The sequence below is a fragment of the Passer montanus genome, unplaced genomic scaffold, assembly GCF_014805655.1.
Source record: "Passer montanus isolate IOZ18808 unplaced genomic scaffold, ASM1480565v1 scaffold3, whole genome shotgun sequence".
Lineage (NCBI taxonomy): Eukaryota > Metazoa > Chordata > Aves > Passeriformes > Passeridae > Passer > Passer montanus.
Window position 1 is genome coordinate 1360411 of NW_024367707.1, and position 17790 is coordinate 1378200.

General features: G+C 43.4%; 1 protein-coding gene across 12 annotated transcripts in view; it reads left to right on the top strand.

Annotated features, from left to right (window-relative positions):
• Positions 1–12720, top strand: part of DMD (dystrophin) — a 1159435-nt gene extending 1146715 nt beyond the window's left edge. For 9 of the 12 annotated variants that reach the window (XM_039714180.1, XM_039714179.1, XM_039714182.1 and 6 more), the window contains one exon: positions 10254–10874. In XM_039714180.1, the coding sequence (XP_039570114.1) occupies positions 10254–10351 (98 nt within the window). In that variant the 3' untranslated portion in view covers positions 10352–10874. Of the gene's footprint in view, positions 1–4417; positions 4450–10253 lie in introns of all 12 variants that reach the window. The other 3 variants (XM_039714187.1, XM_039714190.1, XM_039714191.1) reach the window with 1 other exon arrangement.
• The last annotated feature ends 5070 nt before the right edge of the window (positions 12721–17790 follow it).

Below are 17790 nucleotides of genomic sequence, written 5' to 3' on the forward strand. Positions count from 1 at the left end.
TGCTTTTGTGCACAGGTGTGTAGTTGAGCATCACAGACATATTTAGCCTAAATATTGTCAAAAGCACCTGAAGAGTAAGACTTGCTCAGATAGGGAAATAGTTTACTAAAACGAATAGTGGCTCTTATTTTGGAATTCTGAAACAAGGCAATGAATTGTCACTCACCTGGAGTTATATTCCTTAAAATTATATTTTTCAAGCTTTTGCTGCACAAAGTTGTTTTTAAAAAGGCATCAAGGCTTCATAGCATCATTTTGAATGTATTTTAGAGAAGCACATGCAAAACAGATTGTGTCATGGACCTGTACCAGCAGACCTCAGATGCAACAACTTACCTACCTTACACTTTTTATAGGGTTTTTCATTTGTTTGTTTCTTCAGTTTAACCTTTTGGCAGTTCTTGGCATTTCTTAAGGAGAATAGGACTTCCCTGCTTCTTGCACAGCTGGCTGTTGGTGCCAAAAGCTGTTTAATTTCTGGAGAGAGGAATTCTGCTGAATACCTGATGATTGCTGTCCTTAAGGAATTTTTCTTTCCTTTTAATCTAAAAGGTTTCCCATCCACTCCTCTTTTACTTTGCTGCTCCCAGCAAATTCACAACTGCTGCAGCTGCTTCAAACAGCTGCTGTGCTAACTCAAAACAGATGTCAAAGCCAGAGGTCTGACATTTAGTGGAAATCTACCATTAAATGCCACCTCAGTGGTTTATTTGACCCTGCTCAATAATGGGCCGCAGAGGAAAACATTTTCACGCCGTGTTTGTGCCCAAACTACTAAATCTCCAGGGAATTGGCTCACGGTTAGAGAGTAAGATTGGCAGGATTTTCAAAGCCAAATTCATCTCTCCTGCAGCACTGAGGATGGACAAGTTGGACCAGTTCAGGTGGCTCTCTTGGTGGACCAGGCTGAGTTTTGCAGTTACGGTTTCATGGCAAATGCATTCTGTGAATGAAGCTCAGAGAGGTATTTAGGGGCAGCTCTTGAACTAGCTGAAGCTGGTGAGAGAGCTTCACTGATTTGCAATGCTGGGCCCCTGCTGGGAGATAGTGAAGAAGTGGGAGCCAAAACTGATTACAAATGAGACCATCATGGCTTAAAAGAGCTAAGAGGCCATGACATAATGTGAGAACATTTGGGCAGAGACTGCTCCTCACAATTTTGCATGGTATTGCCTAACACAGTTGTGGTGTGGTGCAGTGAAATTACAAGATCCCACAGCAATAAATGAATGGCACTAAGAATAGCACTCCTAAAAAAGAGTTTTATTTTTATCTCAGTCACATTAAAACACACCAGTCACATTTTCTCCTCTCACTTGTGCATCAGCCAGGCTCTGTCATGAATGGGACTAACATCCTAAGTAGAACTAGCAACTTTCAGCACTACAAATAATGCAGTTTCTCTTATTCTGACATCAAAATGTCTTATGATGCAGACTTTTCTTTTCACACTTTACTGAGTCAGTGAAAGACTACCCTGGAGTTACTGTACTGTGGAGTATTCTGGAAATACTCCGCCATTTGGGATACCCTGGCTTCTCCTGGATTGTGTCACCTTCCCTGTGCTGAGGTCCTGGATCCCACCACGGTGAGCCCAGGTCTGAGATCCCTTACTGCTCCCCTTCTGCTCAACAGAACTGATCTGGCTGAGTCTCTCTGCAGCTAGGACAGTGGTGGGCTGGACCAGTTTCTTCCCTGTTTTATAATGGCAAGTTCTGGTGTAAACTGAGAATATGGTAATGCATTTAATAAAACCTCAACAGATCTCTTTTTTGTTTTGAGAAGAAAGGCTCTTTGCAGACCCAGATCTCCCCTCAGTGACAGGAGCAGTGCAGTTGTTGCTTTGTGCTCTCTGTTTTGACCTGGATCTGCAGAGACTCCTGCATGAAGTTTTTGGTGGTGCCTCTGCTTTCAGGCATGATGTGGTCACTTGCTGTGTACCTTTGCCTGTGATGCAATGCCATGTAGCTTTCCAAAAAAAAAAAGAAAAACTCTTCTATTTTGTAAGGGCAGGAAATGTTGATTTGAGCAGAAATAATAGATAATTAGGCACCCACGGATTGCGTATCAGTATTTGGATGCCTTACAGAACACAAATTTCCAGTACTGCAGCAATATAGACAATCTTCTTCCTCTGCAATTTATGCCAAACCATACCCCTTGCCTGAAAACTTAGAAACAGGCATTCATTCATATGCAAAGAAGAAAATAACGTAAAATCCATTAAACCCTTTTTAATCTTCCTCCAGAAGAAATTAGCTGTTGCTGTACTAGCGTGGATCTGCTGCATTTAACAAATTCTGGGGCTGATTACTCACCACAGACTGTCCTCACCAGCTGTTTTGTGTGGTGCTGAGCTACCCCAGTTACCTTCAAATGCATTCATTTTCAAGCAGAATCCAGTCTGTCTCGTGTAGATTTAAATTAAACACTGTGTAGCTGCAGTTGTAGGTGCTTGTGCAGACAGGAAGGGGTTTTTTAAGAAATCCATTATTTTGCTTGTAGGCAGTTCCTTTTCTCTTCTTGACCCAAGCTAAACTGTGGACCCAAGCTAATCTCCTGCTGGGTCCCATTCCTGCTCCAGGACTCTTTCAAACCAGGCTGTACTGTGCTGCAGTTTCTGCAGTCCTTAAGCTGACCTAAACCCCAGGGCTCTTCCTGAGAAAATGACCAAAGTATGCAATAGATTTTGAATCTTCCTTTCCAAGGATTTTCTGTTACATGATTGATATTGGTGAGATATTCCCATCTCCTCTTTTGGACAGCATTTTTAGGGAATTTGTGACTCCTGATAAAAGTGCCAGAGGAGGTCTCAGGCTGTGCAGACACACATGTAAGTCCTAGAAGGTTGGGCAGGCCTGTGAGGTGGAGTCCTTAGAACTGAAGTGACACCTCTCAGCACCAGCACGTGTGGTACAGACATCACTGGAGTTGAGATTTCACTAAGGAGCAGAATAAAAACCCTTGTGCAGAGCATGTTGTTATTGAACTTTTTGCTATCATTTTTAGTAGGAAGTGTGCTGCTGGGGAGAGGGAGAGGGGCAGGAAGGGACTAAAAGTTCCTCTGTTCTGTAAATGGTAACTTCTGCTGTCCAGGCCTTCAGAGGCTGCCCCAGCCCTTTCCATTGCCTGGAGTTTGTGGGAGCTGTGGCTCAGAGCCATGCTGGTCAGTGATGCCATTCCTTCCTCTGCCCTCTCCTCCTCTCCTGTACTGCCTCTGCTCTGCCTTGCTCTGCTGTTGGCCCTTGTTCTGCAGCTTGTAAAATACCCATAAAACTGTTTATTGCCTCTCTTCCCTTCTCCTACAGTCTGCCATAGAGGAAAACTCGACAGCAATTAGGTTACTGTTGTGCTGACTGGTGTGTTCTCCCTTATGTGTCTGTCTCCCTCCTCAGCGTCCCACACATAATTTAAAATTGCATCATTTACAGCAGCTCTGGGGCAAAGATCATCCTGCAGCATCTGCTGCTGTGACTTTCTCACCAGAACTGCAAGCCTGGCCTGGCAGAGCTGCCAGCAGTGGGACAGTGACAGTGGGACACTGCTTCTGGGGACAGGGAGACTGTGACTGGCTGTGTGGTGGAAAGGTGGACAAAGGGGTGTTTCTGCTGTTGAGTAACACCTGGCTTCCCTTTTCTGAAAACAAATATGCTATGAGAAGTGTTTGAGAAGAACCAGCATGACCAAAGTATGGCTTCTGTGAAGGCTTGTTAGGAGCATCTTTGCAGCTAAACCAATTATTGATTCCATTTCCAAGTTAGTACTTGAACATTATAAGATACTTTCTCTTTTTTCCCTTTTTTACTTGAACTTTTTTTCTCTTATTTTTCCCTCTGCCCCCTCAGTTCTACCATGCTTGCAGGTCAGCATATTGCAAACATATTTTGCTATATATCTATCCTGAATGTGAGCATGTTGCATTCCAGTGTACTTCTGTAGGTGTGAAATATGTGTGTACACATAGGCATGTATATCAATGCCTACCTAGTGTATGTAGGCTACAATACAATGTAAAGTGTCTGGGTGAATTAATTTGACATTGGGGGAAAATGTTTTTATCACACTGATTGCTGGAAGTATTCAACTCTGCTAATTAGGATGCTCAGAAAGTGAGTTCAGATCTTGTCTGCAGTCCTTATTCTCAACTGACAGGTGTGTGAGTTGTGTAAGTAGTTTTCTCAAGTGTTTTTGAGAGTTAAACCAAGCCACAGGTTGCAGAACTGAATAAATCAGCTCAGAAGCATCACTGGATTTCAGTGCACTTTTGGTCTTTGTTTAAGCAGAAATGCATTTTTTAATGTTAAATTTCTAAATGGAAATTGAAGTGTCTTTTACAGTATAAAATATATGTTCATGTGTGGTTTTTTTTTCTCCTTCTTTCTGATAATTATTCCACTTCCTCTCTCTGTTCCTAAAGGAGGAAATGCCCCTGGAAAGCCAGTGAGAGAGGTTAGTGAGACACAGGCTCACTGCCATGGCTTCTGTTTGTCACAGCTTGCTTTCTGTGCCCAGCATGTGTGTGACACAGCACGGGGTTGCTTGGGTTTGGTGAAGGGTGGGGGTGGTTTGATTTTGCTTTGGGTTTTGTTTGGTTTTGCTGAGTGCATTCCTCGCGTGTGTGCTGTAACAGTGGTGTACCTCTCAACTTTCAGTGCAGACAATGTCAGCTCAGGGGTCTGCATTTTCTTACGTGCTCCCAGAGGTGGAAAATCAGGAATGGGGAGGAGAAAATAATACATTGAAATTTAGCCTCTGAATGATAAATGTTGTCAGTAAATATGCTGCAGTCACTGACTTATGTTCTGTTGCTCTTGTGTGTAAGCACAACAGGGGAGACTGGGGTCTCTTGCTGTTCTGCTTACAAACTCACAGCAGTATTTGCATCTGTGACCCAGTACACCAACCACATCTCCAGTGATTAAATAGTTTTTTTAATATTTCTTTAGAAATATGAGAGTTGAGAGGTATAAGAGATTCAGGTGTTTTAATTTCCTGATGTGCTGTTGCAGAAAGAAGAATGCTACTAACATTCACCAGCTCCACAGTGTTGCATTCAGCAATGCAGATGGGCCATGGTTTTCACTGTGCTCTTTGGACACGGTTGGTTTGATGCCAAATAGGTTTTGGAATTTGTGAATTTGTGTGTCGCTGCTCATTAATGGGGAGGAAAGTGTTTTGCACTGTGCTGTCACAGCTCCTTTGAAAGCATTTCCAGAGAGCCTTGATTTTTCCTCTCTGAAGCTGCTCTTCACTTGCCAGCCAGACACAGTGTTTGAAAGATGAATTTCTAGTGAAAATTATTATTAAAGATAAAATATTCAGCGACTGCCTGAGTGCAGTTGCAGTAGCTGTGAAATGACCTTTTCTGCACAGAAGACACTTGGCGTGGATGAGGCAGGAATTGAAGGGTAACCTGGTTTGCAAATTTCTGCTGGTACAGAGGGAGGGGCTCATGGAAACATTCTTAACAGAGCTGCTGTGAACCCCCAGTCACTGACAGGGTGCCCTGGGAAAGCCAAGATTTGTCCTGATATGGTGCCTTGAAATACAGAGGTCGTCTGCTTCATCTGTAGGTGCTGGGGCAGGTTCAGCTGCTTCAAGGTATAAGACCTTTGGTGCAGATTAAGTCTGTCCTTGAATGGCAAGTCCTCTCATATAGATCAAAAACGGGTGCTTGAGATGGCATCAGCAGACTGTACAAATCCATAAATTTGATGGAAAATACCTCACATTGAGCCCTGCTTGTTCTGAGCTCATATACTCTGAGAACTGTTGTCCCATTTAGCAAAAACAGGTCATTGATTTCCACTATCCTCATTTATATTTATGCATATTACTCGAAAAAAGCTTCCTCTCTAGAGGACATACTCAATACAAGTAATTAACAGAAAAAAAAATGGCATGTTCTACCTGATCTGATTCCAGCAGTTTAACCCTAAAAAATTGACTTGTGTACTGCTCTGTGCTCTCTGGCTGAGTTTGTGCTCACTAATGGTTCCAGAGGATCCTTGGTGACTTGGAGAGCTGAATATAAAATGCAATTGTCCACCTGCTTATGAAGAGTATGAGCTAAGGTATAGAACAGCTTCTGCTCCAGGTGTGAGTCTGTATGTGCAAAGGCAGATCCTGTGGTTTAAAACCCACCTGGCCAGGTTTTGATTCCATTACTCACATTCGGTATTGTCTTTGTGTGTAATCCCGTGGATTTTGTGGCATTACTCCATATGAATAAGGGTATCAAAACCCAAGGCACCAACAGGAAGGATTTTTCTTTTGTCAGGAAAGGGATAGAAATCTCTTCTGCTAGAAAAGGCTCTGTATTGTGTTGGGATTTCTCAATTTACTTTCCATCCGCTCTTTCAAGTCTTGACTGTTCCACATTTATTTTTCTGACAAGCTGTAATATAAGATTGGTATTCTGTTACTGTGCCCACACCCATGGGCCTTGATTCCATTAGAGTCTCTGAAGCAAATTCAGCAGATGTGAAACACATCTCTGTGTGGCCAGAAGTGAGGTGGTTAGTGTCTGCAGAAATAGGTGTCTTCTGCTTTCCAAGCAAATGGCAGCTGTGGATTTCATAAGGTGAAGTTAATACTGTCCATGTCCATTTGGAGCTTTACTGCTGCATTTCAAAGTGTCTGCTAGTTTTTTTCTTACATAACAGCACTTTTCAACCTTTCAGTGCCTCAAGCATGGATAATACTTTCTCAGCTTTAATGTTAAAAAAGAAGAATGGAATTAATGCCTTCTTTGATAGCATTACTTTAGATATATGAATAATAATGGAAGGTTCTGATTTTTATTTTTCTAAGTGCTTTTAGGACAGTATTTCTCTCATTTGCTTCTTAATTAAAAATGTCAGTGTCCTACATTTCAGTACTAGAGAGGGCAAGTGAGCAGCATTCAGTGGCAGCAGCAGAACCCTGTGGAAGCAGTGAACTTAAACACAAACTTAGGTACAGACGTGACAGAAGGGTGCCCTCATTGCACATACAGTACCAGGAAATCATCGTGTCCTCTATTCTCTGCTCTTTGCAGTCTCAGTTAACCAGGCTGTTACTCCCATGTCCAAGACAGGCAAAAATCCTGCTGGCAGTGCAGTGACACCCAGGTGAGGGTCTGCCAGTTGTGTGGCTGGAGCACAGCCAGCACCTGCTGCTCTGGCCCATCCTGCCATCCCAGGGCTGTCCTGCAGACCACGGTCCCCCTGCTGCTGCATTACAGTCCACTGTCAGCCCAAACTGCAGTCAGTGGTGCTGTGTGGTCACGCTCTGAGCTCTAACCTCAGATGGCTCTGGAGAAGACATGAGTGTTGAGGTTTTTTGCAGAGGAAGTTAAGTCCTGAGCTGGAGAGGGAGTGTGGATGTTGCGGGGGAGAGGGAGCTGTATCTCCTTAATCACTGCAGTATGCATCTGGGCAGCTTTTGAGGAGGGAGATCAGATTTGAAGCATGGTTATTTCAAAAATATTATATCAATTAACAAATAAAGAAAAAAGTACTATTGGACGTTTCTGTAATTTTTAAATATTAAATATCCACTAGGGATTCGTGGATCCATAAGGACTTCCAATTGCCTGAACAGTGAAACAGTTTATACCAACTGTGGCATACATCTGAAAGGTTTTTTGCGTGTGTTTTTGGTTGAAGTTATTCTTTCTAGTCCTAGCTCTTTTTTAACAGAACAAAATAGTATTAATTTGTAAGGATGCAGTTTAGCAGTCTAGGTTGTTCTAAGCCTACAAAAGGGTGATCAGTCTTCCTGGGAATGAGCAGAGGTGAAATCCTGAAAAGCCCTGGAGTTTTCTAGAAACAACAAATCACAGCAAATTCTGAATGCCAGCCCATCACTCCACGGGCAGCCTCTCACAGCTGGCTACCCAGTCACAGCATTGCTCTGGTTATACCAGAGGGGAGTTCCCATAAAGTCATGGAGTTCAGACAGGTTCAGGTGAGTAGAGCAGCTCAGCAGCTCAGCTGGTTTGCACCAGCATCTCCCATGGTGTTCTTGATTTCATACAGCTTTGTCAGATTTTCACTTGTGATGGTATAAGTTGCTGGATTGATCTCAGTCTGCGTGATGCCAGTGACAGAGATTATCCCTTACAGCTAAAATAAATGTGGTAGGATACATTTACTTTAAAATAAACTATGTTTTGACCAAAACTTGGCAGGAATCTTTCATATGCAGTTACTTGTCATGCTGATGAGGAAATTACAAGGTTCTGATTCAGATGAATAGGATGGCTATACATTTATGATGTGTGGATGAAACTGCTGATTGATGCATCTGTTTCTTTGCACATTAGTGCAGTTAGCAAACTCACCAGATACCAGAACCGAGTATTTTTTTGTATTGCTATCTGGCAAGCTGTGTCACAGCACAGCTCACTGTCCAGTGGGCAGCTTCTTGAATAGTTCTTGTTTAGATCCAGCCTAGTTTTGTATCATCAATACCAAATTTAAAAAAAAAAAAAAAAAAAAAAAAAAAAGAGGTTGTTCAGCATGGCGAAGAGGCTTTGGGAAGACCTTCCAGTACCTGAAGGGGGCTTATAAAAGGGAGAGAGAGGGACTTTTTTATGGGCAGGTAGTTATAGGATGACAGGCAGTGATTTTAAACTGGAAAAGAGCAGGTTTAGACCAGATGTTAGAAAGCAGTTCTTAACTGAGGGTGGTGAGACACTGGCACAGGTTGCCCAGAGCTGTGGATGCCCCACTCCTGGAAGTGTTTGAGACCTGGCTGGATGGGGTCCTGAGCAGTCAGGTCTAGCGAGTGGCATTCCTGCCCATGGCAGGGAGGTTAGAACTAGATGGTTCCTAAGATCCTTCCAACCCAAACCATGCTATGGTTCTCTGAATAGTTCTAAGGTAATTTTTTTCTATTCCATAAAAGCTGCTGAACTGAGATCACTCCAGGCTCTGATTTACTGTAGAAATGCCAGCAGTACATGACTAACACAACACAGAAGCATTGAGAAGAGGTTGGTGAGTCTGATTTTCCCCACAGGGAAGGCTCATTCCTATTGCAGTTGTGTCAGGAGGGGAAGCCACCGTGTAGGTGTGCAGTGGTCAGTCAGGCTCCTGCTCATTACAGGTAGGGACTGCATGAAAGGTGTATCCTGGATGTCCTGGTCATGTCCTTCCCTCGTTTCTTAAGGACCATGGTGAGGACTCAGCATCCAGACTATACAAAGCATTTCTGTGAACCAGAGTTGTGGGCAGCTGGCACTGTACCTCCTGTGTTTCTCCAGACAAATATTCTATCACAAGTGCTCCCAGAGAGTAAATCAAACCCCCACAGGCCAGGCTGATGTGCACTTTTATTGAGTAATACTTCACTTATAAATGTTCAGTTGCTGGCGCTCTGCAGCGTGGAGACTTCTTGAGTTGGAGATCACGTGCACTTTTTTGCATCTAAATAAATCTTCATGGATTATTTTCTAGCTCCGCTTTTAACTCATTTATGTGTTTGGCCTCAACATCAGCCTGTGGCGATGAGTGCAGTAATACAATTATGTGCTGTGTGGAGTATAATTCCTTCTGCTTGGTTTAAGACCTTCTGTCTGCTCATTCCTTCTTGTCCTTGCAAGAAATCTTGAACACTCAGTCCTTGGTTTGTATGCTCATCTTGTAGGGTGGCTAGATCTCAGTCATGTTCCCTCTTCAGTCATATTTTTTTCAGGAGGGAGACTCCAGATAATTGTGGTATCTTTATTTGTGCTGGACTGCTGTCCAAAAAGGAAAGGATATTTAAAAATGATTGAATGAACTGAGTTGCTTAGTTTGGTCATCATTATATCTATCTTTGCAGGTATCCTGCTGAGATCTCTTGACTTTAATGATTTAGTTAATTACTGCTGATGGGTTTGTTTCTCTTTTTCTCCTTGATAGAACATTGGATGTTGAAACACTTGCAGCATCAGTCAGAAACTTTTCTGTGATGTCGATGGACTTAATTGTTGTTTCTGGTGAACATTGATAATGATGAAGCTCCATCACAAGGGGGGAGATGGCTTATTTGCAGGGTGGTTTGCCATAGCAATTCAAGCCAGTGTTGCTGTTAAAGTGTTGCACAAACCTTGCAGCTTTTGCTAATGGGTCCAGCCTGTTGGACTCATCCAGGAGACTTCTGGAAGTCTCTCTGGGGATGGCAGCGAGCGGCACACGGAGATTGACGGACGGATCTGTGAAGTTTCCTATCCACATGCTGCCACATCCTCTTTGTTTAATGTCCTCTTTGACTTTCTTTTTCAGGCCACAATGTAGGGAGCCTTTTCCACATGGCAGATGACCTGGGAAGAGCGATGGAAACCTTAGTGACCGTGATGACCGACGACAAGGTGTTAGAATAGCAAGATGTGTTTTACAACTTCAGGCGTTCCGCATGGTTTTTATAATATTCATACTACAAAGAGGATTAGACTGTAAGAGTTTACAAGAAAACAAATCTATATTTTTGTGAAGGGTAGTGGTACTATACTGTAGATTTCAGTAGTTTCCTAAGTCTGTTACTGTTTTGTTAACAATGGCAGGTTTTACACGTCTATGCAATTGTACAAAAATTATAAGAGAACTACATGTAAAATCTTGATAGCTAAATAACTTGCCATTTCTTTATATGGAACGCATTTCGGGTTGTTTAAAAAAAATTTATAACAGTTATAATGAAAGATTGTAAACTAAAGTGTGCTTTATAAAAATAATTGTTTATAGAAACCCCCTTAAAAAAAACCACAAAAAAATATACTGAGGCAGTGCATTTGTTTAGTTTCATTTCAGCTCTGTAACAGTATCAGAGAGATTCATGTCCTGTGTTCTTTTCCTTGCCTATCAAAAAGAAAAAAAAAAAGGAAAGTATTTCCTGCAGTGATACCAGAATGGCCACCTTACATTTATCATTGGTTTTGTCTGACTAGGGCTGGCTTAGAAAAATAACCAAAAAACCTGAACTTCCAATGAAGGTACTTACATTTTATCTTTCCAATAAAACTAAGAATTACATGACTTACTGTCCTGGTTTTGGACAGCAACTAGCAATTACACAGCTAGTTTGCAATAATTAAATGAAAGAGCACATTATATGACAGAGCCTGCAAAAAAAAAAATCAATTAAAAAAGAAAAAAACTCAGAAGAAAGAAGGAAAGGAAAAAGTTAACAACCATCCTGTTTGCCAGTGTTTCCTCTGCTGACTAAATTCCTGGATAGTTTTAGTAAAGGAACATAGACATTGCCTTACTGGTTTGAACCCTGGGGCTCAGCAGGGCTGGGGACAGCTCTCCCCCTGTTGTCACCTTTGCTGCAGAGGAGAGAAAAGAGGGAGATGCTCCCCCCAGCCCCTGTGGGGTTGGCTTCTGACCCAAAGCACAAGTAGGGTACCCAGAGAGCTCTGTCCAGCTGCCAGTGCTGGTAATGGGCACGGAGATCCTCGACCCTCTGGAAGAGGAGCCCAGAGCTTCCCACTGTCCTGTCTCATCCTGCTGCAGCAGCCGGTCCCAAGGAGCTGTGGTGCTGCAAGCCACCTTTGGGAAAGGCTGTGGAAGAGTTACTGCTGTTCTTGCCTCAAATGGTGATCAGGTGAAGGTAGTCACACTGCTCCATGAATATTTATCACCAAAACAAAGGCCCTGGTCCTTTCTCCTTCCCTGTTTCTCTGTACAAGTAATCCCTGCACAATTAACAATAAAGTGAGAAAAGAGGAGCTGGTAGAGAAACAGATTAGCCAGCTTGACTGCAGCTCTGTGAGAGAGAGGTTTGGGTATGAGGTGCTGTCAGCAAAAGCTTTACCACTTCATTTTCTTAACCAGCTTTTAATTTTACCATAAAATACATAGAAACACAACCATCTGACTTTATATTGCAAGAGTAAAAAAATCTGTTACCTCTTCTTGTATGAAGTGTAATTAAACTTGGGAAAGATTTTATTTTGAATGCTAGTTAACATTGAACATGGCTAGTCATGCTATTTCTACCTCACTTTGGTTTTGTGGTGTTCCTGACAATGTTACATCATCACCACGTGTCCATTGTGTGACCAGGTCTCATTGTTTAAGTAATAACAACAACGTTAATCATTTACAAGAAAAAAAAAATACAATCCCCCCCAAACCTCTGCTTTCCTAATAAAGAGCTTTTTAACACTTGATTACAATAGGAACCCTCACTATTTCTCATGTCCTTTTTTATCAGAAGGTTTAAATTGTGATTTGAGAAAGAGATGGGTTTCTTCTTCCCCCCCCTTATACATTAAACCTTCTCTTCAGAAAAATTACGGAGGAAAAAAAGAGATTGCACGATTGTTTTCATCTGGGTTTTGTTTTGTTTGTTTTACTTTCTAGATCTTAGTTTTGGAGTGAGTCTGTCAAAAAGTATTTAAAAAGTTGAAAGCTTTATTGCTGCTTTTTAAAGCATAATTTGGGAATTATTTCATATTCCTTATAATGACAAAGTATTAAACTGTAAAACATAATCAGTGTAGTTGAATACATGAATACCATATGGCATGTTATTTCATCGTTACTCAGTACTGGTTTATTACTTGGATATCATAATATATTGTGTTTTAACACCAACACTGTAACATTTACTAATTATTTTTATAAACTTCTGTTTTACTGCATTTTTTCACAACATACCAAATTTCACCAAATATATGCCTTACTATTGTATTATATACTGCTTTACTGTGTATATCAATAAAGCACGCAATTATGTTATATAAAAGGTGCAGGAGTTTTTGTTCAGCACTCACCCAGCACATCTCCCCAGCAATCCTTGCCATACTTCACTGGCCAAACTCCCTGCTGGCATCACCTCAGTGCCTCAGCTCTCCCTGGTTTGGGGTTTTCTCCCCTGTTGAAGTTGTGAACCTCCTGTTCTCCCCAAGCTTTTGGGGGTTTGCCAGCCCCACACTTCTCACCTCATCCCTTACAGGACCTTCAAACCAGATTGATTCAGTCCAACACTCGATAGTCTCCTTGCCACCAGGCTTAATGTTAGGAAAACCCTCTTTGGGGATTTGGGCAGTGTGTGCTCCCATCAGAGAGGCTGATCACACATCTCCCTTATCTAGGAAATGTGTAGGCTTTGATACCCAGACTCCACTCAGCTGTGTCACGATGCTGCCTTTGAGCTGCCTTTTGGTGGTAGAAATAATGTGGCGAAAAATAATAAAATACAAAGGCAAAGCCAGCATATGTTTGTCTATGATTTTGATAATACAGTGAAGGAGAAGGTGGGAATTTCCTCATTTCATTCACTTGAGGAAATAAATACACATCCCACATGTACTCACTCACCCAGACTCGAGTTACTCTGGATTCACTCCCACATCAGTCAATCAGCCTGTGCTCTGCTGTACTGAAGGCTTCCCTGAAGACTACAATCCACAAAGCACAGCAGCCCCCCATGATGACTGTTGAATTTAATTAAGCAAGAGGGAGGACAGCTCCACTCATTTCCCCCACACCTGTGACCCCATGATTTACAACTCCTGATATCCCATCAATCAGACCTGCTGTTCCTGAGTGGCTCTTAGGAATGGTTTCCTTATGTATGTTCAGCTAAATACCCTCCTTAAGGACTGGTCAGTGTGTTTCCTTTGCTCTCTGGGCAGAAAAATTAGTTCTTTGATTTTGTCTGCCTTGTTAGCATGCTGCCTTGACTCCTTGACTTCACAGTGTTTGCTCTACCTTTTGGATGGATGGATGGATGGATAGATAGATAGATAGATAGATAGATAGATAGATAGATAGATAGATAGATAGATAGATAGATAGATAGATAATGATAGATACAAATCCTGAGGCCCTGCTAGCCAGGTCAGGATCACTAGGGGGGTTGGAGGTTCCCTTCTCAATGAGGCCACAGGTCTCCTGTGCTCCCCTGGTGTCACACAGCCAGCACATGCTGGTCCTTGCTGCACAGCCCCTGCTCCCTTCTGCTCAGCCAAGGAGTGCTGCCCAGCCCAGCCCAGCCCAGCCCAGCCCTGGGCTTGCTGCTGCGCTCTAGGAGCCCAGCACACCCTGTTCTGCTCAGCCAGGGAGTGCTGCCCAGCCTAGCCCAGCCCAGCCCAGCCCAGCCCAGCCCTGGGCTTGCTGCTGCGCTCTAGGAGCCCAGCACACCCTGCCAGCCCCAGGGGCTGTGTGGGCAGCTCTGTTCTGCTGCTCTTGTGGGGCAGGAGAGACCAGGGAAGGGGACAGCTAAGCTGAGTGGAAAAAGCACCAGTGTCATTTCAGCTAGGATAGGGGAAAAGAGGGAAAGCAAAGGTGTGCAGGATGCATAAAAACTCTGCAGATGCCAGTGTGTGTGATTCACTCCATGGTGTGCCTGCAGCAGAGCATCCCCAGCCTTGCTGGGCTGGGTACACGTAGCAGGCACAGTGTCTGGAGTGCTGCATGAAGCACAAATGCTTCCAAACCCACCCACATGCAACCAGCAAGAGCTGCCTGCACTCCTTGCCCAGTGGCAGCTTCCAAGCTACTGTGATATATTATGCTTCATTAGCATTTTCCTCTGTGCCACCTCTAACACCTAGCTTTACTTACAGAGCAGCTCTGCCCCTCCAGTCCCCATCTCCAAGTCACTTTTGCAGCAGGGTGCCTGCAGTGAAGGACAGGTGCCAGCTCTGTGCAGTGGGGCTGAAGCTCTGACACCCTGCACGGATGGGATCTTGCCCCTCTGCAGGGGCAGGAGCAGCAGGACCCACCAGGGGCAGCCCCAGCCCAGGCAGCTTGGGCACTTCTCTGGCTGTGACCCATCTGCCTCTGGGCACACCTGTGCAGTCAGGCTGAAAAACAATAAATCTTCCCCTTCTTGACTCAGGCTCACCGGGAATTTGTTTCGGCTCTGAGCAAGCATATCAACTTGCTAGAAAGTGCCATAAATCTGTGGAAGAAAAATGGGCCTGCTGAGACCAACCAAGGTGTAACATTTCCATACATGAACCCCATAAGCTGATAATACTGCTCAGCGGCTGAGGAATATGACTGCAGCAAGTAAGTAGTAGCTCATAGTGCCAAAAACTTGGTATAAAATCGCCTGTGGTTAAGGGAGGGATGAGAGTTAAGGAAATCTTGGAGCCATAGAAGTGAACTGTGGGACTTCACAAATATGAGGGGCTCTTTCAGCCTATTGCCTAAACCCCTACTGCCTGCCAACCCAAGGCTCATATTAGTCAGCTTGGAAATTGTTTACCAGATGTAAAGACTTCTTTTTTGTTGCTATTATCTGAGTATTACAATGGATATACCATTTATTTAATAGCTGGCACATGCCTGTAAAAAGCTGAGTCCAAGCAAATTCTCCCTATTTGCTGACATAAGCAACCTGCTGCTTTTCAGGCTTTCCTCTTTCACTCACTCCCCTCACGCCCCTCTGTGCACACATGCACAGGAAAAGGAAAAAAGGGTACAGGAAAAGGAAAAAAACAACAGTATGGTATTTTATTGTCTTTCTTGCTGAATGGAAGCGTTTTTTTCTCAAAAAAAAATCATCTCCCAAAATAATAGCATCCTCACACCAACCTATTGGTATGTCTAAATTTGCAGCAAGTATTAGGAAAAAAGAGATCATTATATACATATATTGCTATAACAGGAAACCAAGAAATTATGTTCATTCACTCAGCATTCCTTTATTTGTTTCCTTCACACATGCCCTACTTGATGACCCAAACCAACAACACAGAGGGCCATTTTGGATGCATAATCTCTTTCAGACCATTATCAGCAATACTAAATAAGATTAGAATCTTTAAGAACACATTATTGTAAAAAGTCAAGGACCAGTTTAGTAAATCCAGCAGTTAGACCTCCATGAGGCTGTAGAAGATGGCTTGGTCCCTGGCACACGTGATCTTCTCTCTTTTCATGTCTGTGTGCTGTGGAGCTGCTGCCAGCATCTCCACATCTCCCAGTGCTGCAGCTCACTGCCTCCACTCTGCTGTGTGTAAGGGAGAGAGCCACGTCCCTGCTCACCCCAGAGCTGTGCTCCTTCTCCTCAGACTGGCAGGCAGCCAGCAAACAGCTGGGCAGCTGTGCTGTGGGGCAGCGTGGTCCAGCTGAGCTGTGGGGCAGCGTGGTCCAGCTGGGGAGCACAGCAGTCAGGGACCACTCCTGGACCACACCAGGTCAGGCTTTGCATGGTCATTCAGGGGACAAAAGAGGCAGAGTGGAGCCCCAAAGTGTTTGAAGGAACAGAAGTAAGGTGGTGTGTGTATAAGATTTACACAAAAGTGTTTTTATACACTGGTGGTGTTGTGGCACAGTGTGAGGTTAGAGCTCCTTCAGACCGGGTACCATGCCCCAAAATAAGACTAAAACTGTTCAATTAAAACTGTTCCAACTCCTTGCTGTTCAGTTTGCACTAAAGATGCCCTTCCTGATGGCCTCAGGTGGGCTAGTACATCATCAAAGTATCATCATGAGAGGATTTTTGCTTCTGCATCAGGGTACTTTTTAGTTGTGCCTCATTCACCAGACAAATGGGTTTATTCTAACACTGATGTAGGAGATTCTTCTTTTTGCACAGAAGATTAATGGCAGTTGCCAATATAATTCCCTGCTGCATCCCACAGTGAATGTTTAGATAAAGGCTGCAACCAGCTGCAGATGATAAGACATGAAACTACTGGGGTTTTTCCTACCAACCACAAATATGTGATTAGAAATTAGAAAATATTAGGTATGCTAGAATAAATGCTAGATACATGAATGCATAGCAGTAAGCACACAGACAGAGGCATAAAACACAAGACTTCCTTGTGTGTGTGTGTACATTCATGAACACACACATCCCCAGACATGCTCACACATGCCCTTTGCTCTGCTGAGCCTGTGAACCATGCAATTAAAGAAAAATGAACCGGGATCATTGGTGTCAAAATAGATAAAGCTTGACAATGTGCATTAATTCAGCTTTATGTTAAATTATAACAGCCTGTGTTTTGCAGCAGCAGAGCAGTATTTTATGAAGCAGTTGCTGAAGTTCCTTCAGGAATTTTGATTCCTAAGGAAGTGGCTGTAAGCACATTGGCTCAATCTAATGTCTGCTTTTGTTATTCTTCTGAAACACCTGGCAGAGCTGGCATGGTCTTCCAACCTTGGCAGAAGATAATAAAAGGCACCAAGCCTATAACTTAGCTGCTTTCATCTTTTCCTTTTCCCCTCCCCCCTTTTTTTAACCTTACTGATAAGCTCAAAGCCTTTCTTCAGCAAGACCTTGCAGGCAGACAAACACCTTTCAATGACTTACCATGCATGTAGAAAACAGGTAGAAAAAACCTGGTTTTGTCAGTTTCCTCTTCTACATTAAGAAAAAAAAAATTAAGTCGAATCAGTACATAAAGGGAAAAGACCATTTGCATCTCTAGGTCTTTTAGCTGCAGGTACTCACATGATGCCCCAGAGGTTCCCATTTTCATACTGCAAAGCTGCAGCACTGTAGGCTTTTATCAGATCCTGTGAACATGGAACATGAGGGTCTCTACCCCCCCAAACACTTTTTTCAGTAAGGAGTCCTTTAAAAGTTCCCTAATCCTTAGGATGCTCTATGTCTCTCAACAAAAATATGTTGACTTTTACTTTGTAGTCCCCATTTTTTGCTTCTGATGTCCTGGCCTGGCTGCCCACCATTCCCTGCAGTGCTGGACAAGTGAAGGCAGCCCTGCCTGTACCATCACCATCAGGCACTTCTCTCTCCCACCCAGGCTGCCTGTCCCTGTTCCCAGCCTCACTTCCATCCCCATCCCACACTGTCCTCATGGGCAGCAGGATGGAATGGTGTCCCAGGCCT